General features: G+C 37.1%; 1 protein-coding gene across 2 annotated transcripts in view; it reads left to right on the forward strand.

The window, feature by feature from the left end:
• SEC22A (SEC22 homolog A, vesicle trafficking protein) overlaps positions 1–26875 on the forward strand; it is a 78836-nt gene that overhangs the window by 29274 nt on the left and 22687 nt on the right. For both annotated transcript variants that reach the window (XM_043473155.1, XM_043473154.1), the window contains one exon: positions 23573–23688. In XM_043473155.1, coding sequence (XP_043329090.1) covers positions 23573–23688 — 116 coding nt within the window. The remainder of the gene's footprint in view (positions 1–23572; positions 23689–26875) is intronic.

The following is a 26875-nucleotide window of genomic DNA, read 5'->3' on the forward strand; positions in this document are numbered from 1 at the left end:
TAGGCTTAGAGAGAACCTGCCTCAACATAATAAAAGCCATATATGACAAACCTCTTGTGTTGTTGGAAGAGGGTATTTGCTATGACCAGTGCAGTCTCTTGGCAAAACTCTATTAGCCTTTGCCCTGCTGCATTCTGTACTTCAAGGCCAAATTTGCCTGTTACTCCAGGTGTTTCTTGACTTCCTACTTTTGCATTCTAGTCCCCTATAATGAAAAGGACATCTTTTTTGGGTGTTAGTTCTAGAAGGTCTTGTAGGTCTTCATAGAACTGTTCAACTTCAGCTTTTTCAGCATTACTGGTCAGGGCATAGACTTGGATTACCGTGATATTGAATGCTTTGCCTTGGAAACGAACAGAGATCATTCTCTTGTTTTTGAGATTGCATCCAAGTACTGCATTTCAGGCTCTTTTGTTGACTATGATGGCTACTTCATTTCTTCTAAGGGATTCTTGCCCACTGATGCTGCTGCTAAGTCACTTCACTCGTGTCTGATTCTGTGCGACCCCATGGACTGCAGCCTACCAGGCTTCTCTGTCCATGGGATTTTCCAGGCAAGAGTACTGGAGTGGGGTGCTATTGCCTTCTCCGATTCTTGCCTACAGTAGTAGATAAAATGGTTATCTGAGTTAAATTCCCCCATGCCAGTCCATTTTAGTTAACTGATTCTTAAAATGTCGACGTTCACTCTTGCCATCTCTTGTTTGACCACTTCCAATTTGCCTTGATTCATGGACCTAACATTCCAGGTTCCTATGCAATATTGCTCTTTACAGTATCGGTCTTTGCTTCTATCACCAGTCACATCCACAACTGGGTGTTGTTTTTGCTTTGGCTCCATCTCTTCATTCATTCATGCAAAGATGGGCACAATAAAAGACAGAAATGGTATGGACCTAACAGAAGCAGAAGATATTATGAAGAGGTGGCAAGAATACACAGAACTATGTGAAAAAGGTCTTCAAGAACCAGATAATCAGTGGTTTGATCACTCACCTAGAGCCAGACATCCTGGAATGCAAAGTCAAGTGGGCCTTAGGAAGCATCACTACAAACAAAGCTAGTGGAGATGATAGAATTCCAAGTTGAGCTCTTTCGAATCCTAAAAGATGATGCTATGAAAGTGCTGCACTCAGTATGCCAGCAAATTTGGAAAACTCAGCAGTGGCCACAGGACTGGAAAAAGTCAGTTTTCATTCCAATCCCAAAAAGAAAGGCAATGCCAAAGAATGTTCAAACTACTACACAATTGCACTCATCTCACATGCTAGTAAAGTAATGCTCAAAATTCTCCAAGCCAGGCTTCAACAGTACATGAACCATGAACTTCCAGATGTTCGAGCTGGTTTTAGAAAAGGCAGAGGAACCAGAGATCAAATTGCCAACATCTGTTGGATCATTGAAAAAGCAAGAGAGTTCCAGAAAAACATCTATTTCTGCTTTATTGGCTATGCCAAAGCCTTTGACTGTGTAGATCACAACAAACTGGAAAATTCTTAAAGAGATGGGAGTACCAGACCACCTGACCTGCCTCCTGAGAAATCTGTATGCAGGTCAAGAAGAAACAGTTAGAACTGGACATGAACAGCAGAGTGGTTCCAAATAGGGAAAGAAATATGTCAAGGATGCATATTGTCACCCTGCTTATTTAACTTATATGCAGAGTACATCATGAGAAACACTTGGGCTGGATGAAGCACAAGCTGGAATCAAGATTGCCAGGAGAAATATCAATAACCTCAGATATGCAGATGATACCACCCTTATGGCAGAAAGCAAAGAGGAACTAAAAAGCCTCTCAATGAAAGTGAAAGAGGAGAGTGAAAAAGTTGGCTTAAAGCTCAACATTCAGAAGGCTAAGATCATGGCATCCAGTCCCATCACTTCATGACAAATAGATGGTGAAACAGTGGAAACAGTGTTTCCACTATTTTTGGGGGCTCCAAAATAACCCCAGATGGTGATTGCAGCCATGCAATTAAAAGACGTTTACTCCTTGGGAGAAAAGTTATGAGCAACCTAGACAGCATATTAAAAAGCAGAGACGTTACTTTGCCAACAAAGGTCCATCTAGTCAAGGCTATGGTTTTTCCAGTGGTCATGTATGGATGTGAGAGCTGGACTATAAAGAAAGCTGAGCGCCGAAGAATTGATGCTTTTGAACTGTGGTGTTGGAGAAGACTCCTGAGAGTCCCTTGGACTGCAGGGAGATCCAACCAGTCCATCCTAAAGGAAATCAGTCCTGAATATTCATTGCAAGGACTGAGGCTGAAGCTGAAACTCCAATACTTTGGCCACCTGATGTGAAGAACTAATTTGAAAAGACCCTGATGCTGGGAAAGATATGAAGGCGGGAGGAGAAGGGGACAACAGAGGATGAGATGGTTGGATGGCATCACCGACTCAATGGACATGAGTTTGAGTAAACTCCAAGAGTTGTTGATGGACAGGGAGGCCTGGCGTGCTGTGGTCCATAGAGTCGCAAAGAGTCAGACCCAACTGAGCAACTGAACTGATGACAGATGTACAGCTAGCATCATACTCAATAGTGAAAGGCTGAAAGCATTTCCTCTAAGATCAAGAACAAGACAGCAAGCGTCTTTTAATTTCTTGGCTGCAGTCACCATCTGCATTGATTTTGGAGCCCAAGAAAATGAAAAATGACACTGTTTCCACATTTTCCCCATCTATTTGCCAAAGTGATAGAATTGGATGCCATGATCTTAGTTTTTAAATGTTGAGTTTTAAGCCAGCTTTTTCACTCTCCTCTTTCACTTTCATCAAGAGGCTGTTTAGTTCCTCTTTGCTTTCTGCCATTTAAGTGATATCATCTGCATATCTGAGGTTATTGAAATTTCTCCGAGCAGTTTTGATTCCAGCTTGTGATTCATCCAGCCTGGGATTTTGCATGATGTACTCTGCATATAAGTTAAATAAGCAGGGTGAGAATATACAGCCTTGATGTATTCCTTTCCCAATTTGGAAACAGTCTGTTGTCCCATATCTGTTTTTAACTGTTGCTTCTTGTCCTGCATACAGCTTTCTCAGGAGGCAGGTAATGTGGTCTGGTATTCCCATTCTCATTAAAAATATTCCACAGTTTGTTGTGATCCACACAGTCAAAGCCTTTAGTGGATCAAGTGGATGTTTTTTGGAATTCCCTTACTTTTTCTATGATCCAGTGGATGTTGGCAATTTGATTTCTGGTTCCTCTGTCTTTTCTAAATCCAGTTTGCACATCTGGAAGTTCATCGTTCATGTACTGCTGAAGCCTGGCTTGAAGGATTTTCAGCATAATCTTCCTGGCCTGTGAAAGAAGTGCAATTGTATGGTAATTTGGATATTCTTGGCATTGCCTTTCTTTGGAATTGGAATGAAAACTGACCTTTTCCAGTCCTGTGGCCACTGCTGAGTTTTCCAAACGTGGAAAATCCTGAAGATGCTACCAGAAAACTACTAGAGCTCATCAATGCATTTGGTAAAGTTGCAGGATACAGAATTAATACACAGAAATATCTTGCTTTCCTATACACTAACAATGAAAGATCAGAAAGAGAGATTAAGGAAATAATTCCATTTACCATTGCATCAAAAAGAATAAATAAAATACCTAGGAATAAACTGATCTAAGAAAGTAAAAGACCTGTACTCAGAAAACTGTAAGATACTGATGATAGAAATCCAAGATAACAAAAATAGATGGAAAGATACACTGTGTTCTTGGATTGGAAGAATCAATATTGTCAAAATGTTATACTACCCAAAAGCGGTTTATAGATTTAATGCAATCCCTATTCAAGAGCATTTTTCAAAGAATTAAAAGAAAAAATTTTATAATTTGCATGGAAACAAAAAAGACTGAATAGCAAAAGCATCTTGAGAAAGAAGAATGGAGCTGGAGGAATCAGGCTCCCTGACTTCCGACTATACTACAAATTTGCAATAATCAAAACAATATGGTACAGGCACAAAAACAGAAATACAGATCAGTGTAACAGGATAGAAAGGCCAGAGGTAAACCCATGCCCCTTTGGCCATCTAATGTATGAAAAAGGAGGCAAGAATATACAATGGAGAAAAGACAGTCTCTTCAATAAATGGTGCTAGTAAAACTGAACAACTGCATGTAAAAGAATGAAATTAGAACATTCCCTAATATCACACACACACACACACACACACACACACACACACACAACTCAAAATGGATTAAAGACCTAAATGCTGGACACCATAAAACTCTTAGAGGAAAATGTAGACAGAACATTCTCTGACATAAATCACAGCAAGATATTTTTTGATCTACTGCCTAGAGTGATGGAAAAAAAGACAAAAATGAACAAATGGAACCTAATTAAATTTAAAAGCTTTGCACAGCAAAGGAAACCACAAAACAAAAAGACAACCATCACATGGGAGAAAATATTTGCCAATGAAGCAACAGCAGGGATTAATCTCCAAAATATACAAACACCTCATGCAGATCAATATAGAAAGAAAATTAACAACCCAATCAAAAAAAGTGTGGAAGACCTAAATAGACATTTCTTCAAAGAAGACATATAGATGGCCAACAGATACATAGAAAGATGCTCAACATTATTATTAGAGAAATGCAAATCAAAACTACAATGAGGTATCACCTCACACCAGTCAGCATGGTCATCATCAAAAATTCTACAAACAATAAATGCTGAAAATGGGAACCCTCCTACACTGTTGATGGGAGTGTAAAGTGGTACAGCCACCTTGGAGAATAGTATGGAGGTTTCTTAAAAGAGTAAAAATAGAGCTATCATATGACCCAGCAGTCCCATTGCTAGGCATATATCTGGAGAAAACCATATTTCTAAAGGATGCATGTACTCCAGTGTTGATTTCAGCACAGCGGGCAATGCAAATGTCCATTGACAGAGAAATGGATAAAGAATAGCTTCTTTATTCTTTCTACTGTACATATACACAGTAGAATACTTGTGTGTTTACTTGGCCATAAAAAGGAATGGAATAATGCCGTTTGCAGAGATGTGGATGGACCTAAAGATTATCATAACAGGTGAAGTATGTCAGAAAAAGATGTTGTATAATAATGCGGCTTTTCTGGTGGTTCAGATGATGAAGAATCTGCCTGCAGTGCAGGAGACCTGAGTTCGATCCCTGCATTGGGAAGATCTCCTGGAGAAGGAAATGGCAACCCACTCCAATATTATTGACTGGAGAACTCCATGGACAGAGGAGCAGCAACTAACACTTTATATGTGGATTTAGAAGAATGGTAGAGATGAACCTATTTGCAAAACAGAAATAAAGACACTGACATAGAGAACAAATGTATGGCCACCAAGGGGTGGGAGAAAGAGAGAGAGGGAAGAACTGGGTGATTGGGACTGACATATGTACACTGCTAGATATAAAATCTGGAATAGGAAATGGCAGCCCACTCTAGTATTCTTGCCGGGATAATCCTGTGGACAGAGGAGCCTGGCAAGCTACATACAGTCCATGGGGTTGCCAGGGTTGGACACGACTTAGCCACTAAACCACCACTATGTATAAAATAGATAATGAGCACAGGGAATTCTCCTCAGTGCTCTGTGGTGAGTTAAATGGGAAGGAAATCTATGAAAGTGTGGATATATGTATATGTATGGCTGATTAACTTTGCTGTACAGCAAGAAAATAATACAGCATTGTAAAGCAGCTATTTGTTGTTGTTTAGTCGCTAAGCTGTGTCAGACTCTTTGCAACCCCATGGACTGCAGCTCCCCAGGCCTCCCTGTCCCTCACTATCTCCTAGAGTTTGCCCAGATTCATATCCTTCAAATCGGTGATGCTGCCCAATCATCTTATTGTCTGCCACTCTGTTCTCCTTTTACCCTCAATCTTTCCCAGCATCAGGGTCTTTTCCAATGAGTTGGCTGTTCGCATCAGGTGGCCAAAGTACTGGAGCTTCAGCTTCAGTGTCAGTCTTTCCAATGATTATTCAGGGTTAATTTCCTTTAGGATTGATTGGTTTGATCTCCTTGCTGTCCAAGGGGCTCTCGAGAGTTTTTTCCAGCACCTCAATTTGAAAAGCAACTGTATTCCAATAAAAATTAATAAAAAATAAAACTGTGTATATTTTGCTACCTATGACATATAGAAATATAATGTATTTTCTGTTTCTATAGTGCAAAGGAGGTATATGGTGGCAAAGTTCCATTGGGTTAGAGAAATGACCCCAGATGGTAATTTGATACCCCAGGTAGTAATTTGATTCCACAGGAATAAATGAAAAAGCCAGAAATGATAAGAATTCATATTAACAAAAACCTGAAAAAATATAATTGCAGCCCTTTTTCCTCTTAATTTCTTTAAAAGACCTACACATACACACAGAGCAAAGCCACAAAAACAGGAGAAAGGGAATAAAGCCATATAGGAGTAATTTTTCTGTAGCTCATTTGAATTAGGTTAGTATAAATCTGAAGCTGTTTCTGATAAGTTAAGATGTATATGGTAAATTCTAGAGCAGACACTAAGCAAATAACTCAAAGAGTGAAAAATCATTGAAGAAAAACACTGCAGTATTCACTTACTGTAAGTATAGCAGTAAGTAAGGAATAGAGCAAAAAGTATGAGGGATATCAAAATGAGTAAAAATGGCAGGTGTAAATCTTCTGTCTCAATAATCACATCATATGTGAATGGATTTTTTAAAATGTGAATGGATGAGACATTCCAGTCAAAAGTTAGAGATTTTAAAAGTGGATTAAAAAACCAAAATTCAAAGATACAGATAGATTGAAAGTAAAAGAAAGAAAAGAGATATATATTGCAAACGACAACCAAAAGAGAGCTGGAGTGGCTATTTTGATACCAGACAAATGGAATTTAAACAGAAACCAATACTAGAAAAAAAGGACACTTTATAATGATAAAAGGAATCGATATACTAGGGTATAACAGTTTTAAATACATATGCATTTCTCAACAGAGAAAATCCTAAAGAATTCACCAAAAAACTGTTAAACTAATGCATCAAGCAAGGTTATAGGGTACAAGACCAAAATAGAAAAGTCATTTATTTGTGTTCTAAATAACAGCAGTGAATAATCTGAAACGGAAATTAAGAAGATCCTAGCAACTACAGACATGACAAAACAAGACAGACATGTATATATTCTACTGTTTGCAATTAGAAAGAAAGAAAATCCCATATGCTGAGAAGTACCAAACAGGAAGAAATTAAAGAAGACCTAAATTAACGGGAAGTAAAGTAGTCCTTTATTCACGGATTCAAAGACAGTATTGTTTTCATAGCCATACTCCTAAATTGATACACAGCTTCAGTGAAGTCTCTGAAAATTCCAGCTTTTGTGTGTGTGTGCAGAAATTGGCAAACTGATCCTAAAATTCATATGGAAATGCAGGGAACTAAGAATAGTCAAAATAATCTTGAAAAAGAATAAAGTTGGGGGACTCACACTTCTAGCTTACTACCAGGCTGGATAGTCAGGACTGTAGTTCTGGTGTAAAGATAGACATCCAGATCAACAGACTAGAATTGAGAGTACAGAAAGAAATTCTTCAATTCATTTTTAAGAAAAATGCCAAGACAATGGTGAAAGAATAGTCTTTTCAACAAATAATTCTGGGACAAGTGGATACCAACTTGCAAAAGAATGAAGTTAGACCTCTACCTTACAAAATGTGTTGAAACTGACTCAGAATGAATCAAAGATCTAAATTTAACAGCTAAAACTGTGAGATTCTTAGGAGAAAACTTACTTCTACATTTCTACAAAGAAAATGTGCAGCTGGCTAATTAGCACATGAAAAAATGTTGAACATCATTTAGTCACTCAGTCATGTCTAACTCTTTGTGACCCCATGGACTGCAGCACTCCAGGTTTCCCTGTCCATCACCAACTCCCGGAGCTTGCTGAAACTCTATTGAGTCGGTGATGCCATCCAACCATCTCCTCTGTCATCCCCTTTTCCTCCTGCTTTCAATCTTTCCCAGCATCAGGATCTTTTCCAGTGAGTCAGTTCTTCGTATCAGGTGGCCAGAGTGTTGGAACTTCAGCATCAGTCCTTCCAATGAATAGTCAGGACTGATTTCCTTTAAGATTGACTGGTTTGATCTTGCAGTCCAAGGGACTCTCAAGAGTCTTCTTCAACACCACAGTTCAAAAGCATCAATTCTTCAGCGCTCAGCTTTCTTTATGGTCCAACTCTCACGTCCATACATGACTACTGGAAAAACCATAGCTTTGACTAGATGGACCTTTGTCGACAAAGTAATGTCTCTGCTTTTTAATATGCTGTCTAGGTTGGTCATAGCTTTTCTTCCAAGGAGCAAGCATCTTTTAATTTCATGGCTGCAGTCACCATCTGCAGTGATTTTGGAGCCCCCAAAAATAAATTCTTTGTTCAAGAAAGTGCCATTGTTTCCTCATCTATTTGCCATGAATTGATGGGGCCAGATACCATGATCTTAGTTTTTTGAATGTTGAGTTTCAAGCCAGCTTTTTAACTCTCCTCTTTCACTGTTACATTGTTAATCATTAGTAAAAAGCAAAGCAAGGTGTTAAGATACCGCTTCACACCCACTAGGATGACTATAACAGGACAGACAATAACAAGTGTTGGCAAGGATGTGAAGAATTTGGAACATTCTTATGTTGTTAATAGGATTTTAAAATGGTGCAGCTGCTTTGGAAAATAGTTTGAAAGTTCTTGGAAGAGTAAACAGAGTTATCATATGACCCAGCAATTCTAGTTCTTGGTACATACCCCAGAAATTGAAAGTGTATGTCTAAACAAAAATTTGTACATGAATATGCATACCAGTTAAAAAGTAGAAATAACCCAAATGTCCATCAGCTCATGAATGAATAAAGTATGGCATATTCACGCAATAGAATATTACTAAGTAATAAAAAAAGAATGAAGTATTGATATTACATGGTACCATATGAACTTTAAAACATGCTATGTGAAAGAAGCCAGGTACAAAGGTCACATATTTATAATTCATTTATTCAATATGTCCAGAGTAGGCAGATCTACAGAGATAGAAAGTATATTTGCAGTTGATAGGAGCTGGAGGGAAATAGGCATAATAACTACTAAATGTTATGAGGTTTCTTTTTAAGGTGATAAAAATGTTGTGGAATTAGTTGATAATGATGGTACAACTCTGTGAATGTATTAAAATTTCTGAATTGTACACTTTAAAAGGGTGAATTTTATTATATTTGGATTATATTTCAATTATTAAAATCAGTAATAAATGAAGGGGTTATTACTTTAAAGACTTCCAATAATGATGGAATAGGGTCATGTCTGACTCTTTGTGACCCCATGAACCATAGCCTGCCAGGCTCCTCTGTCCATGGAATTTTCCAGGGAAGAATACTGGAGTGGGTTGCCATTTCCTTCTCCAGGGGATCTTCCTGACCCAGGGATTGAATCTGGGTCTCCTGCATTGCAGGTTGATTCTTTACCATCTGAGCCCCCAGGGAAGATATTCAGACCAGTAGTCCCATGAAATACATGTAGACAAGCTAAGTGGAATGTATATATTATATAGAATAATAGGTCTAATATAGATTTTAATTTAAAATATAATGTTCCTGAAGTCTTTGGAGACCTAAGAATATTACTAAGAATTACTAGGTTACAGGGGAAAATGGAGGCTCAGGAAAATGAGCCCAATGTTTGGAACTACTTTTTTGGTGGGGAGGCTTTTTCCAATTCTGGAGGGAACTACTGATAACCTCTCAAGACCTGGGAGACAGGGATTAGAGAACAGAACCCACCAAGGTGGTGAACCTCATGAGCAACTCTTCAGCTTTGGGTTAGAATTTTGCGTGTCTGCACTTTAAGAAAAGGATAGACAGGAAGGAGTATGAAGTAGATAGGCTTTATGTATGAAGTAGATAGGCTTTATCAGGACTGAAGCTTAGTTTTGAACTATATTGGTCTCTAAAACTGAATTGAGCCGATTATACCATGCTTTGCTTCAAAGATCCTGGCAGAAACAAACAAATTTCCTAGGAGAAATAGCCTCACAAGCTTTAGATGTCTACAATACGATTTTGAAAATAGATTGGCAAGCAATCAAAAATAACCAGATTCCTTGAGGAGACTAGACTATGTGAATGCAAACCATTAGACACATACACACACACTCTCTCTCTGTCCCTCACACAGAAACTGTGGAGGCCAGAAGGCAACTTAATGATATCTTCTAAAAAAGAGGATAACTGCAAATGTAGAATGCTGTGGTTAACAAGGATATCCCGAAAGAATAAAGGAGTAGGAATGGATAGCCTTGCTTTGTTCCTGATTTTGATCTTACCAGGAAAAGCTCAGTCCAAACAGTTAAATACTTATAATACAATATTAACTTAGGGTTTATATTTGATACCTTTTTACCAGGTTGAGAAAATTCCCTTATATTCCCAGTTTGATGAGTGGTTTTTATCAGGAACTGAAGTTGTATTCTGTCAAATGCTTTGTCTGCATTTTTTGTCTGCATTTATTGAGATGATTGTAGCTTTTCAAATGTTAAATCAATCTGGTGGTTCTATGATAAACCCCAATGAGTCATCTTGTATTATCCTGTTTATATAGTCAGATCCAATTTGCTAAAATTTTCTTAAGATATTGTACCTGTATTCGTCAGGGAATTGGTTTGTAGTTTTCCTCTTTTGTGATTTTTTTTGTGGGGGGGCGGTGTCTGGTTTTGCTAACATGAAAAAACTGGCCTCATAGAATAAATGGAAAGGTATTCTCTCTTTTTCAAAGTCTGAGAAATGTTTCTGTAGAAGTTTTATTTCTTTAAGCGTTTGGTGGGTGGAGCCTTTCGAGCTTCTGGTTTTCTTTGTGGCAAGATTTTTATCCAGAACGGTTTCTTTAGTGACTGTGGTTATTTATCTTCCTGAGTGAGTTTTAGTAGTTTGTTTAAAAATTCTGTCCATTTCACCTAACTTATTGAATTTTGGGGCATAAAGTTTGACATCAGTATTCTTAGAGTTTATAATTGTTCTTTGTTTTTTAAAAAAATATATTTTGTATTGGGGTATAGCTGATTAACAATGTTGTGACTGTTTCATGGTGAACAGCAAAGGGACTCAGCCATACATATACATGTATCCATTCTCCCCCATAGAGTTTATAATTTTTATCGATTTTCTTAAAAAGCTAGCTTTTGCTTACTTTGACTTTTTATTGTTTTGTTTTCTGTTTCATGATTTATGTTTTGATGGTTATTACTTCCTATCTTTTTCTTCCTTAGAGTTTAGTTGAGTTTTCTTTTTGTAAGTTATTAAGGTAGAAGTTGAGGTAGTTGACTTCAGAACTTTCTTTTTTAATACAGACATTTAGTACTGTGTATTTCCCACTAAATATTGCTTTAGCTACATTTTGTAAATTTAAATTATAATCTCTTGCATTTTCGCTTTCATTCTGTTCAGAATGCTTTTTAATTTCCCTTTTGATTTCTTTCATGATCCATGGATTTGTTAGAAATATGTTACATGTTTCAAATATATAGAGATTTGTCAGATACCTTTATGTTATTGATTTCAAATTTAATTTCACTGTAGCCAGATAGCAAATTTTGTATAATTTTAATCCTTTTACATTTATTGAGCTTGTTTTGTTTTCTCCGAGTATAGTATATCTTAGTCATTTTTCTGTGTTCATTTGAAAAGAATATGTATTCTACTGTTACTGGCTAGATGATCATATATCAATATTGGTGATCAATATCATTTAGATCAAGCTAGTTGATGGTGTTCAAGTCTTTTATACCTTTCTGATTTTCTGTCTGTTTCTGTTAATTATTGAGAAAGGGGTATTGAAATCTCTCACTGTATTTGCAAATTTATGTTTTTTTCCTTTTAGGTCTATTGTTTTTATTTTGGATATTTTAAATCTTGTTAAATATTTAGGATTGTTCTCTTGGTATATGTACTCCTTTGTCCTTTGAAATTACTTTCTTTATATCCAGTAATATTCTTAGCTCTGCAGGCTACTTTATTAATATAGCAATGATAATCTTCTTTTTTTAAATTAGTATATATTTTACCATCTTTTTTCTTTTAACATTTGTTTTTAACATTTTTAAATAGGTAAATCTATTTTTAAATATTTAAATAAATTAGTTAATTTAAATACATTTACATATTTTAAAATATATACGTTTACTTATATATTTTTAAATTAAATATAGTTGATTTGCATGTTGTGTTAATTTCTATTTTATAGCAAAGTGATTGAGTTATACATATCTATCTATATTATACATTCTCTTTCATGTTCTTTTCCATTATGGTTTATCACAGGATATTGACTATAGTTCCATTTGCTATACAGTAGGATCTTGTTTTCCATTCTATATACAATAGTTTGCATCTGCTAATCCCAAACTCCAAGGCCATCCCTCCCCTCCCTGCTTGCACCTTGGCCACTGCAAGTCTGTTCTCTGTGTCTGTGGGTTTGTTTCTGTTTTATAGACATGTTTGTGTCATATTTTAGACTCCACATATAAATGATATCATATGGTATTTGTCTTTCTCTTTCTGACTTACTTGGTATGATAATCTCAGAGTCCATGCTGTTGTGTGCCATTGTATATATGTACCACATCTTTAGCCATTCATTTGTCAATGGACATTTAGGTTGCTTCCATGTCTAGTAAATAGTGCTACAATGAACATTTTTGAATTATAGTTTTGTCTGAATATATGCCCCAAAGTGGGATTGCTGGATCATATGCCAACTCTATTTTTAGTTTTCTGAAGAACTTCTATACTGTTCTCCGTAGTGACTGTACCAACTTACATTCCCACCAAGGTGTAGGAGGGTCCCCTTTTCTTCATACCCTTTGCAGCATTTGATATTTATAGACTTTTTAATGATGGCTGTTCTGACCGGTGTGAGGTGGTACCTCGTTATAGTTTTGATTTGCATTTCTCTAATAATTAGTGATGTTGAGCATTTTTCACATGCCTGTTGACCATCTGTATGTCTTCTTTGGAGACAGTCTTCTGATCATTTTTTTTTTCCTGATCATTTTTTGATTGGGCTTTTTCCTTGTTCTTGTTATTGAGTATGTGAACTGTTTGTGTATTTTGGAGTTTAAGCCTTTGTTGGAAAAAATTTTCTCCCTCCATAGGCCGTCTGTTTGTTTTGTTTATTGTTTCCTTTGTTGCACAAAAGCTTGTAAGTTTGATTAGGTTCCATTTGTTTATTTTTGCTTTTATTTGACTATTGTATTTTTATATTTAAAGAGTTGTTTTTTTTAGGTATCATGTAGTTAGGTCTTTTGGGGAAAAAATCCAATTTGACAATATCTGCCTTTTTACTTATGTATTCAGATCATTTATGTTTGGTGTGGTTATTGATATGTTTGGGTTTAAACCTATCATCTTGGCTATTTGTTTTTGTTCTTTTGGGTTTTGATCACTTGTCTCTTTTTCTGCCTCTTTTTGTATTGATTACTTTGATCTATTTTCTGTTCTTTGTTGCCTTATTATACCTCCTTGTTTCTTTTGTCAGTTTTTGTGGTTCTTTTGGGTTTTGTAGTCTTTCTTTCTAATGGATAAGCTGACAAGGTAACTTCTGACTGAGATAAGACAGGAATTGAAAATACAATTTCTCATGCCTTAACTGCCCTATTTGACAAAATGAAAAAAAAGAAGAGATTATTAATATATATCTGATACTTCATGGTAGGGACACAAGGTTCTGCTGTGGCTAATAAGCAAGCCTAAAACTAGTTCTGAAAATGAAAACAATTTTTGCCTAAGGGCTGTGTCATTGCTTCAGAATACCTGGAGCCTCTTTTATGATTTTTCTTTCCGGGTTCACTGCAGGCTCAAAACATCATCCCTCTTATCCACAGATTTTACATAATTAGTTAATTAATTTTTGGCTGCACTGGGTCTTCATTGCTGCACACGAGCTTTCTCTAGTTGTGGAGCGTGGGGGCTACCCTCTAGTTGTGGTGTATGGGCTTCTTATTGCTGTGGCTTCTTGAAGTTGTTGCAGAGCACAGGCTCTAGGCACACACTCTTCAGTAGCTGCAGCACATGGGCTCAGCAGTATGGCGTGGGGGCTCTAGGGCCTGTGGGCTTTAGTAGTTGTGACACAGGGGCTCTTGTTAGTTGTGGCTTAAGAGCCCAAAAGCATGTAGTCTTCCATAGTTGTGGCCCGTGGACGTAGTTACTCCACAGCATATGAAATCTTCCTGGACCAGAGATCGAGCCCGTGTTCCCTGTATTGGCAAGAGGATTCTTTTCCTCTGTGCCACCAGGGAAGTCCCACAGATATTTTTAGCAACACTGGATCCCTGGGTCATAAGTACTGAGTAACAAAATGTCCTGTATTGAAGTCTGGATCCTTCTGTTGCTTTGGACCCTCCTCAACCATTGTCATTTAGTAAATATGTTGTAGCATTGTATACAAATCTAGAAAGGCATATTAAGCAACATATGTTTTCTTAGTGGTATGGGTGGAAAGGTGCAACTTGATCTTTACTTTGAATGTTCTCTAGACCTTTAACCCCCAGAAACTTGACTGAGGTGGTAGACTTTTATAATCTTGTGATTATTTTTTACCCTCTGGCATATATGTCATCTCAAGGTATCTAACCCAAAGCATATACTGTCTGTTCTTCAGGCCCTGTCAGCGTGAGGTCCTCAATGAAGTAGATTAATATAATGTTCTATGAGGTGTTAAGATGTTAAGTGCTTGTAAACCAAGATTTAGAAAACTTTTTCTGTAAAAGGCCAGGTAGTCAATATTTTAGATTTTACAGGCCATGTGGTCTCTCTCATAACTACTCAACTCTGCTGTTATAGTATGAAGACACATATGCAGTGAAAGAATAGCTGAAACTGTCTTGCAGTAAAACTTTATTTACAAAAATAGGTGCTAGGCTGGATTTGGTCTGTGGGTCATGGTTTGCTAACCCCTGCTATAAACAAATCAGTGGCACACAGTTGGTAAAACCTAGTGGCAATATGATAAATTTACTGATATCAGCATTAAGTAAAAGCAAAATGCTTCTGATCTTCTGTTTTAGTATAGAGAAAGTGAAGTGAAAGTGAAGTCGCTCAGTCGTGTCCGACTCTTAGCGACCCCATGGACTGCAGCCTACCAGGCTTCTCTGTCCATGGGATTTTCCAGGCAAGAGTAATGGAGTGGGGTGCCATTGCCTTCAGTATAGAGAAAAGAAGTGTGCAGAAGTTAGTACCTGTGTGCCAGGGAGTTAATTGGTTTGTTCCACATGGAGACTGCATCTGGAAAAGCATGTGCAGTTGGAACCTACAGTAATCTGTTGTCATCCTCTACGGTGCACCTATTTTGGAGACAAATTAGAAAGTTAAAATGGAGTATGATAGGAATCATCACCCATGCATCTTTTTAAGCAAGCCTTGGGTGGTCACACCAATCTCTGCAGTTAGCCTAGGGATTAATTTTTTGATGATATTTGGGTTGAGGGAGCTACAAGACTTCCATTGGTCTTTCCTCCAGTAGTTTAAATTTCATAGGTCTGGCACTTGCTAAGAATATATGTTCATTAAAATATACACTCAGGATTCAGGAGAATTACCTTAATTTGGGGTAGAGGTTCAACTTGACCTACTAGGAGGAAGACTTTATTAGAAACTCCTTGTATTACTTGACTTCCATAAGTCTCCACTCTGATGTGTAGATTGCAGTGGTATCTTGGATCACCAAATAGGAGATACTTGGAAAATGGGGAGAAATCTAGAATTTGTTATTGTTTTAAGAAAGGGAGAGAAAAACCATAAGAAAGAGAAAATTTTAAAAGTAATTGGCAATTGGAGATTATCATAATATTAACTTTAAATTTGTTTTAAATTCAGATCAGGCCTGCATAATATTTTCTGCATAGTCTCCCAGTTTAAATATACTTTCTTGTTTTGCAGTTTTCTTTCCTAAATGAATTTATTTTAGAATCTGATTAATAGTTATTTGATAAGCATTATTTTGCAGGCCTTTTTCTCTCTTACTTTTGATGTCTTTTTTCTACAGATGTTCTGCTGGGGTCAATATGTTAAATACTATATCCCACTTTTACTTGTTTTCTGTTTTAAACATTTTATTATAGAAAAATTTAAACATATATCAAATAAATAGAATATTACAATTAACACTTGTATCCATCATACAACTGTTATAACTATATCAACATTTTGACATTCTTGTTTAATCTGTACCTCCCCTCACTCCCCATTTATCCACTTGATAATTTCTATAGTTCTTTCTCTTTTTCTTTTTAAATCAAGTTTTTATACAATTTATAAAGGCTGTTTTTCATTTACAGTTATTATAAAATATTGGCTATATTCCCCATGTTGTATAATACATTGTTGAGCCTGTATTATACCCAATAGTTTGCCGCAGTTTTCTTTTTTAAGGGAAATTTTCACATACTGAAATGCACAGATATTTGCCGTATGGTTCAACATATGGATACAGTTGTATAAACCACACTCTGTTTCAAAATATAGATTTTACTCTTATTCACGTATGGCACGGCATGGCCAACAGATTAGGAAGTTGAGTCTTTGCTGTGATTTCCCCAGGAAGGAACTGGAGAGGCAGAGAAAGTACATTTAAGATTGGCTAGTTTGAATACTTGTAGTGATACCTGCCCCTGGGGTGGTTCAGGCAGGGGAATAGTGGCCTTGAGTATGAGAACCCTGTAGTTAGGAGCGTGGGCTCCAGATGTGGGGTTTGCTTATGAAAGACATGCTTGCGGGTGAGTTGTTTGCCATCTCTAGGATTTAAATAGTCCTGGGAGAGGCAATCCTCTGATGTCTGCAAGGTCCCAAGATGTCAAAGCATCAACAATACAGAGTAAAAACCATGATAGTACACACCCCTATCACAGTGTGGACCATTTCCATCTCCCTGGAAAGTTTGTGTCCTTTCCTAGTCAATCTCTGTCCCACTCCAGACAACCACTACTGAGATTTTTTTCACTTTAAATTAGCTTTATTTGTTCTAGAGCTTTATATAAATAAGACTAATGTAATTCTTGTGTTCAGCCTCTTTTGTTCAATGTATGTGTATGTTGCATCTCTGTAGTTTGTTCCTCTTTATTGCTGAGTAGTAGTCACTGTGTGGGCATGCCACGATTTGTTTATCCAGGGTGGGTAGACACTGGACATTGGCTTGGTTCCAGTTTTTGGTTATTGTAGATAAACCTGTTATAAACATTCATCTTTTGTTGCTGTGTGTTTTCTTTTCTTTCTTTTCCATTTATTTTTATTAGTTGGAGGCTAATTTATAATATTGTGGTGATTTTTGCCATACATTAATTTCATGTCTCTCAAGTAAGTATTAGGAGTCAAGTTGATAGGTCACAGGTTAGGTGTGTGTTTAACTCTTTATGAAACTGCCAGTTTTTTGAAGTAATTGTGCCATTTTACATTCCCACAAACAATGTTTGAGAGTTTTGATTGCCGTCTATCCTCACCAACATTTAATGTTGTTATTCTTTTAAATTTTATATCCTTCAAAACAAATTTATGAAACCCTAAATTTAATACATGTTTCTCAGTTCCTTTAATACCTCTTTTTAGCATAAATACTTGGTGGTTAATCAGCATTTTGTCAATCTGTGTAATTTTCTAGACAATTTATTAGTTGCCTGCAAATGTGGCTGTATTTGGTTGTTGTCCCACAATGCAAGTGGGTTTCCCAGTCTCTTTCTCTTATACACACACACACACACACACACACACACACACACCCTCATAATCTAACAAATATTTATTGCTTTTTTCCCTCCAAAGTATTGTGTTTAAATATTTTAGGGCATTTTATAAAGACAATAAGCACATATCTGGTTTCAAGATGGTAAAAGCAAGTAAAAGTCAATAAGTAAAATACAAGGTAGAATGTGATACATGCTCTAAAATAAAAAGGAAGTAACACTTTTAGACCTTGGAACCTGAAGGACATGCAGGTTTTTGACAAGTGGTAATGATAAGAAAGGGTCTTGTAGCAATAAATGCTGGAGAGGGTGTGGAGAAAAGGGAACCCTCTTACACTGTTGGTGGGAATGCAAACTAGTACAGCCGCTATGGAAAACAGTGTGGAGATTTCTTAAAAAACTGGAAATAGAACTGCCATATGACCCAGCAATACCACTTCTGGGCATACACACCGAGGAAACCAGATCTGAAAGAGACACATGCATCCCAGTGTTCATCGCAGCACTGTTTATAATAGCCAGGACATGGAAGCAACCTAGATGCCCATCAGCAGATGAATGGATAAGGAAGCTGTGGTACGTATACACCATGGAATATTACTCAGCCGTTAAAAAGAATTCATTTGAACCAGTTCTAATGAGATGGATGAAACTGGAGCCCATTATACAGAGTGAAGTAAGCCAGAAAGATAAAGAACATTACAGCATACTAACACATATATATGGAATTTAGAAAGATGGTAACGACAACCCTATATGCAAAACAGAAAAAGAGACACAGAAGTACAGAACAGACTTTTGAACTCTGTGGGAGAAGGTGAGGGTGGGATGTTTCGAAAGAACAGCATGTATATTATCTGTGGTGAAACAGATCACCAGCCCAGGTGGGATGCATGAGACAAGTGCTCGGGCCTGGTGCACTGGGAAGACCCAGAGGAATCGGGTGGAGAGGGAGGTGGGAGGGGGGATCAGGATGGGGAATACATGTAAATCTATGGCTGATTCATATCAATGTATGACAAAACCCACTGAAAAAATAAATAAATAAATAAAGGAAAAGAAAAAGAAAAAAAAGAAAGGGTCTTGTAGTGAAAAAAATAGTGTTTTTGTACCTTACAATTAGTGTCAGTCTTAATTTAGTAATAAGTTTGCTCATTTAGATAGAACTGACTTGAAATTTCTCTGTGTTTTAAAACCTGTGTCTCTAGGTGTTTTGGACATCATTGAATGACTGCACCTTTTGAACTTTGTCTTTGACTCAGCATAGACACTGGTAGTATGATGAGGTTTGAGGTTAGAATGGTACCATCTTTTTGAATACTCACTATGACTCTTCCGGTACTCTGTTTCACCAATTATTTTTCCTTTCTCTTGATTCTTCTATTTCTTCTTCACTGAATTTGTTGTTCCACCTATAAATGTGTTAAAGTCTCCTTCCTCCACCCCATTACTGGGGAAAAATAATTATTTTTCAATCCTATTGTATCTGTCAGGCTGTCATCCTCTTTTCCTCTCCTGTAACTGCAGAAGTGTCCACTTACTGCTTCTGTCTTTTACCTTTACTAGTTATTTAACTTCTTGCAGTATGAATTTTGCCTTCAGTCACTCTTCTGAAACCATTGAATACTTTCTGAAGTATCTTAGTCGGTAAATCTAATCTTTTTTCTTTTTCAGTTCAGATTGTCTTTGGCCTGTTTACAGGCATTGTAAGCCATGTCTTGATGGTCTCCCCTTCCTGAGCTTCTGTTGCTCCCTCCTCTTCTGTCTGTTCTACATCTATCTTCCTTGCCTCCCCTTCCTTTCTGTAAAGGTAGTGTTTACTTACCAAGGATTTGCTGTTGGCTCACTTCCTTCAGTGTAATCTCATCCAAACCCTTCCCATCAGATGCAGACCTCATCTGTTTTTCCAGCTCACCGTTCTTGCGTTCTTCAGTTGCTTATTAAACATATCTCACCATCACTTCAAGTTTGATATGTTTAAAATGTCTCCATTCTCAATCAAACCTGAGTTTCTTCCACTGGGTCTGTTAATAGTACCCTTATCTTTCTAATACCTGCACTCCAAACCTTGGCATTTTCCTTGATTTTTTTTTCCTTTTTGTTTCCCACATCTAGTTAGTTGCCAAGTTTAATAATTTTAGACTCTATAATCTCTCTCACCTCTTCTTCTCCATTTCTACTTCTCTATCCTAATTCAGGCCCTCAATTCAGTCAATATCTTATAATGACTTATTCATGAATTTCTTAATGCAGAGTTGTAGAAAAAGCATGGGATTTTCAGACCCAACTGCTGATTGTGAAGATGGAACTTACCAGCCATCTTAGAGCAAATTATTTAACCTCAATTTGTAGGTGAGAAAATTCAAACACAAAGAAGTTAGTCATTCCTACCTCATGAAGTACACTGTTTTGAAGGATAAATGGGACTGTGTATCCCTAGTGAGAAGGTACTAAGAAAATATTATTTATCTCTCCTTTTAAGAAAATATTATTTATCTCTCTCTCCTTTTAATCTCTACAACCCATTTACAGGTTAATATTCTTTAAGAACAACTTTAATCATCAATCTTGCTCTTCCATGTTTCTCTGATGTTGAGTTTGTTCATAATTTTTAGCCTCATATTTCAGACTGTTAATTTGTTTCAGCCTCCCTTTCTGACCTAATTTCTTCCTACTTTTAACAAACATCTTTTTGAGCAAAACAAAGCCAGTAGCAGTGCCCAATAACAAAGTGGTGAAGAGCATGAATTCTAGAGTCAGGCTGTGTGTGTGCCCAGTCACTCAGTCGTGTCTGACTCTTTGCAGTCCCATGGACTGTAGCCTGCAAGGCTTCTCTATCCATGGAATTTTCCAGGCAAGAATATTGGAGTGGGTTGCCACTTCCTACTCCAGGGAATCTTCCCAACCCAAGGATCAAACCCAGGTCTCTTGCATCTCCTGCATTGGCAGGCTGATTCTTAACCACTGTGCCACCTGGGAAGACCCCCCTAAATTTAAATCCCAGTCCCTTTACTCATTTTGGGCAAATTTCTCAATTTCCCGAAACCATAGTTTCCTGACAGAAAAAACTTCAACAAGTGTGTGTGTACTGCTTTGAATTCTTGGAAGGATAGAATGAGATTGTATATATGAAGCACTTGGTGCCTGGTATGTTGAGAGCAGCCACTATTAGAAGGATTAGAATTAGTAGTGGCAGTGGTTTTTGTTGATGCTGTTATAATTTGCTTCTCCCATTTTCATCTCCAGGCTCCTCATGTTCTTTTCTATGCATGGAGTACAGTTCTTCCCATTTGTACGTGTCTTAAGTTTTAACCATCTTTAAAGACCTACCTTGGTTCTCTTACCACTCTGGTGTCACCATCTTCCCCTAGTTGTCTTTCCTCTTCAGAATTCCCTAACTCTTTTAATTTAGAATGCTTGTTACTTCCATGAGCTTGCTGTAGAAGACTAGAAGTGCCTTGCAGGCAGATTGGGTAATTCATTTTTTTAAATCCTGTAACGCACGGCATCTTACACAGAATCACGCCCAAAAATGTATGCTGAATAAATATATTAGTTCACTATAAGCAATAGCCCTTTTGTTCCAAGGGATTTGCTCTTATTTCTTTAGGAATTTTTTTAAACTTTCCATTAATCGTTGGCACATTAAAATTTTACTTTTGACGTGAAAATGTAATTATTGGGCTCAAGGAGACTAATCTAAAAAAAAATCATAGTAGAAGACAATAATAGCTAAACAAATAAAAAGTGACCTGGTAGTGTTATTTTGAATTAAACAAAACTATTGTTTTCTACATTACCTCTCATTTCTTCATTTCTTACTGTTCCAAACCTGCTTTATACGTAATAGTACCTATCATGGTGCCAAATTGAAGGGTGAAGTAAGCATTTGTGGATAATTCATCTAAAACCTGTTTTATAAAATAAAAAATATGTAATATAATTCATTGAAATGTGATTAAATATCTCACTCAGTTCGTTAAAATGAGAAAGTGTCCTTACAAAGTGTCAGCCTCACATTCTGTGCAGATGGAGTTTTTCTTAGTAAGTGTTCCCACAGGTCTTAGGAAGGGGATGGGGTGGGAGTGGGGGAATCTCCACTTGAGATTTTCTTTCTTGTGGTGATTTGGTGCCTTTCCAGCCTGTCCTTCAGTATAATTTGTGCCTTGTGCTTGTTAAAGGAGGCTTTCATGCCTTAAAAATGTTTCTAGTCATTTGAAATAATTTTTAAGTCGTATACTATCATTATAAAGAGAGTGCTCCAAGGGCCTAAGAGGCAAGTGTTAGAAACTTGGTAAATATTATTATTTATTTCTTAAATAGGTATTGATCAACACATTAAAATGATAATATTTTTTCGTTTAAGAGTGGTCATTTCTTTCTTGACCACAAAAGGCTATGGTTCTTAATTACAGTATAGATTACTATTTGGTTTTTTGGTAAGATAAACTTGTATACTTTAGAAGTGTTATTTCTGTAATCTGTTTAGTTATCAGGTGGCTTTGTGCTTGAGGACCTTGCTAAGGATTTCTTTTTCACTTGGAGGTCAGTTTCCTCTTACTACCCAGAGGGAGTGGGGAAGGATGGAGGGAGGGATGCAGAATAGGACTAACTGGTGGACCATTGGATAGATTCTTAAGTTGTGCGATTTTTTCTCTAGTGATAGGAAATTTGGTACTAATACTTTACAAAGACATTTAGTTTTTGCTTTCATATTAATCTCAAGGAAATTAACTGGGAGAACAAGCAGTTAGCTTTGGCACAGAAGAAATTTAAGAAAATATATCCTATATTTGGATTCCTACTGAATTTGAGGAATAACTTTTTTTCGTGACGTGGGTTTTTGTGTTTTTATGAATTATTTAGGGACACTTTTCTGCTGTACTGGCTGAATATAAGTTGCAAAGATTTAAGCCTTTATATTAATGTTCTACCTCATTAACTTCATTGTTAGGGCTTTTACACTTCAGTGATTTAAAATAAAATGATCTAAATATAGTTCTGTTGTCCTCTTTTTCCCTCTCTCTCCCTTTTGAGGTCTAGATGATTATGTATTTAATTTTGTGTTTTCATTTAGACTCTGTAGTTAATTTTGTTAACTGTAGGATAATGAAGGGAAGCTATTGTATATCTAAATGTGTTACACTGTGAAGCCCCGATGGATAGGGCATGTGTTTGTAAAATAAACTGGTCACTGTTTTACCTTCAAGTGGTCTTCAGAGACCAGGAACCTCATAACTGTAAGAGTCCATTCTATTGTAGAGTTCAGATCAGTGGTTATAGATGAGCTTTCACATATATCCTGTGGTATTTATAGCCCTGGAATCCAAATAAGGAAGAGCTTTGCTTAAAAGCAAGCTATGTTTGTCCTTTAAAATGTTTTCTAAGCATTTTCAGAAAAAATAGGAATTATGCAGTGATTTTTTGAGCAAAGTCACCTTAGCAAATATTTGCAGCTAAAAAAATATACATATTTGCAGCTACTTGTAAATGGTAGACATATTTAGGCAATAAGATTTTTTCCTATATGGTTTACTGGCAAATGTGACAACTCCTTAGCACTATGTACCCCAAATGCAAATTAGGTGTCTTTGTTAAAAATGTAGAAAAAAGTTAACTTGAGTTCAAGGGAATGAAGCTGTTATATCAGACATTTTGCATTTTAAAAAAGATTTAATCTGTAAGGTATCTTATTAAATAATTTTATGAAGATTCACCAATATTTGATCCATTTAAATTGAGCAGTGAATTTCATTTTATGTAAGTATAGGCATTGATGTGAGGTATTGATGTTCATTTCTGATCATTTCTTTTATTTTTCAGCTCACCAGAGACTGGAACCAGCAACTCTTTCAGGGATTGTGGCATTTATCCTTAGTCTTTTATGTGCTGCTCTGAATTTAATTCGAGGCTTTCATGCCATAGAAAGTCTCCTGCAGGTACTGTGCTATTTTTGCAATTTCAGGTGACTGTGCCTTTCATACTACTTGTTACACAATTGATTTAGATTGATTTGGTTATTAATACAACTTACTGTGCTCAGATTTTGTATCCTTTATACTACTCTAGTTTCCTCTCCCCTTAAAAACACTACTTTCTAGTTGGCTTCTTCAACTTAACTAATACATATTTATTTATTATCTGCTTTGCAGGAGGCACTGTTTAGAGGTATTCTGGGGAAACCAAGATATGTGTGACAAGGGCCCTGCAGTCTCAGGCCCTGGAATTGAATTGGGAGGCAGAGAAGTCCACAAATAAATGTCAAGTACAGAGAGTTTGAGAGAGGAGTCAGGATAGGAGAAGGAAGCTCTGGGGGCGGGGTTGAATAGGACCTGGAAGGACCTGAGTAGACAGAAGTAGAAGAAAGAGGAGAGCACTCAAAGGCAGGTTTTTGTCCTTCTTTTGGGTTTCATACCTATTATTTCCAGAGACTATAGCTATCAGAACATACTTTTTCTCTTACTCTTTTTGTAAACTTTTGAAACTTCCTTTCTTGAATTAACACACATCTCCCCGTTTCCTTTCCCTGTTTTTGCTCACTTTCTCTGAAGAGTTTTTGACATTTACACATTGTAAATTAGTTCTTTTTTCTTTGGCTAGTATTATGCTAAAAATATCATTTATAAGAACCCAATCAAGACACTTTATATTCTGTTTTAAAATTGCTGTTAGTTTGCGGAATACACAAGAGAGTGGCATCTTTAGTACCCTCTGAAAGTCCTCAGCCACAGGAAGCCGAGAGCAGAGGACATCACAGCTTTCAGGCAGCGGAGCTGTCCCTCCAGGGGGGTTGAGGGTGTTCTTATGGCTTCCCAGTTCCTCTCCTGAACATCCCGGGCCTGCAGGTAAAGCCCCTGTTCCCTTTCAGGCACAGGGCAGCTGGCTGCTCTCTCTGGGCATTCCTGCCCTGGTTGCTTAGCTGTTTAGCTTTATTCCAGTAGGGCATCAATTTCAAACCACTTAAACAACCTGCCAAAAAGAAACAAAGGCAATTTGGAGACTGCTGACTGGAAAAAGCTAATAAATAAGATCTTCTCTTGCCTTAAAAAAAAAAACAAAACAAAACTTGATATAGTGGAAAGAACAGCAGCATAGAAGTGTGGGAGCTGATTTTTGTTTGTGGAAGAGTGAGAGAGAGGGTTAACTCCAGCTGAGCTACTGATGAGTTCTGTGACCTTGAATTGCTCACCTTACTTTATGGTTCCCCAGTTTCATTTCTTAAAAAATGAAGGGGACTTCTCTAGTAGTCCAGTGGTTAAGACTCCATGCTTCCAATGCATGGAAGGGGACATTGGTTCAATCCCTGGTAGGGGAATTAAGGCTTCCACATGGTGTGCAGTGTAACCAAAAAAAGAAAAAAAAAATGGCAGAATACATCCAAATAAATCCATTATGTTAAAAAAAAAAAAAAAGTGAATGGTGAATGGATAAGCAGATTTCAGCAAACCATACAGTGGAATATTATTCAGTAATAGAAAGAAGTGAGCTATCAAGCTACAAAAAGACATGGCTAAACCTTAAGTTCATATTGCTTAATGAAAGAAGCCAGTTTGAAGAAAAACTATATACTAAATGATTTCAATTATATGACCTTTTGAAAAAGGCAAAACTCTAAAGACAGTAAATGAAAAGATTCCGAGGGATGGAGAAAGGGAGCATGAGGTTTTTAGGGCAGTGAAACTGTTCTTACTATAATAGTAAGTCATTATAGTACATATATAGTGTTAGTTGTTCAGTCATGTCTGACTCATTTGCAACTCCAAGGACTGTAGTCCACCAGGCTGCTCTGTTCATGGAATTCTCCAGGCAAGAATACTGGAGTGGGTAGCCATTCTCTTCTCCAGGGAATCTTCCCAACCCCGGGATCGAACCTGGGTCTCCTACATTGCAAGCAGATTCTTTACTGTCTGAGCCACCAGGGAAGCCCTAAGTCATTATATAGTTGTCAAAGTCAGTAGAATGTACAACACTAAAGAGTGGGCCCTAATGTAAACGGCGGACTTCAGTTAATAATAGCATGTCACTGTTGGTTCATCAGTTGCAATGTTAGTGCGTGATGTTAGTGATAGAGGAAACTGAGTAGGGGAAAGAGTGGATATATGGGAGCTCCCTGTACCATGTGCTTAAATTTTCTGTAAACCTGAAACCGCTCTAAAGATGGCAGTCTGTTCACATGTACACATACCTCCCCACCACCACCAGATTAAAGCAAAGCCTGGAGGCACATTCTCCAGACTTTGATATTTCATTAGGTGTGGCTCTACTTAGTTAAAGTACAGCTTGTTACCCTTGGCCAGCTCTTAGGAAATGGTGGATGGGGCTTTCTTTTCTAACAGAGTGGCAGAGCGTTCCCCCTCACACAGGCCAGGTAGGGACACCAGAGCCCTAGCCAGAATGGAGCCAGGGTTCAGGAGTCTGATTTGTGTTTAATAGTCAGATGTACAAATTTTTGCTGTCTGAGAACTATGGCCATTTTGAGAAAGCCACTGAGAGACAGAGCAGGTTCTCTGACATTGCACCCACCAGTCTCTCTCAGCTTGGCCCCCAGCTCCCCTCATCAAGATGTCCTGGGAAATAACTATAGTTTGCATTAATTTGCACAAGGAAAGTCTGGAAAGATAAGAAACTAATAAATGTAGTAGGAACTGGATAGATAGGAAGCAGAGTAGGATTGGGAATCTTCATAATGGATATCTTCTTGATTTTTACTTTTTGAACCGTATAAATATATGACATTCAGATTTTAATGCTAATAATTAATATTAGCACCTATTATGTAAGCAGGAAAACACTTTTCTTAATCCAAATTAATAGGTAGATTTTCAAGAAACAGAAATTTCAGGCAGAGTAAAGGTATATATTTTCATGGAGGGTAAGAGGAAGCTGAGCATTTTCCCTACATTTTTAAAGCTTCTTATTGCCTCTTAAAGTCTACAATTTCCCTAGGAGCTTCAGGAGTTTTTTGTTTTAAACAGTTCCTTAAAACTGTGGTGGTGGGGTATGAAAGCAGCATGGGGTGAATTATGAATGGGGAAAAAGTTATAGTGGTCTTTTATAGTTTGGATGCTTATATCTTTGAAGATGTGTCTTTCTGATAGTTGATATGGAATTCTTTTTCGCTGTCAT

Source organism: Cervus canadensis, chromosome 7 (genome assembly GCF_019320065.1).
Source record: "Cervus canadensis isolate Bull #8, Minnesota chromosome 7, ASM1932006v1, whole genome shotgun sequence".
Classification (NCBI taxonomy): Eukaryota; Metazoa; Chordata; class Mammalia; order Artiodactyla; family Cervidae; genus Cervus; species Cervus canadensis.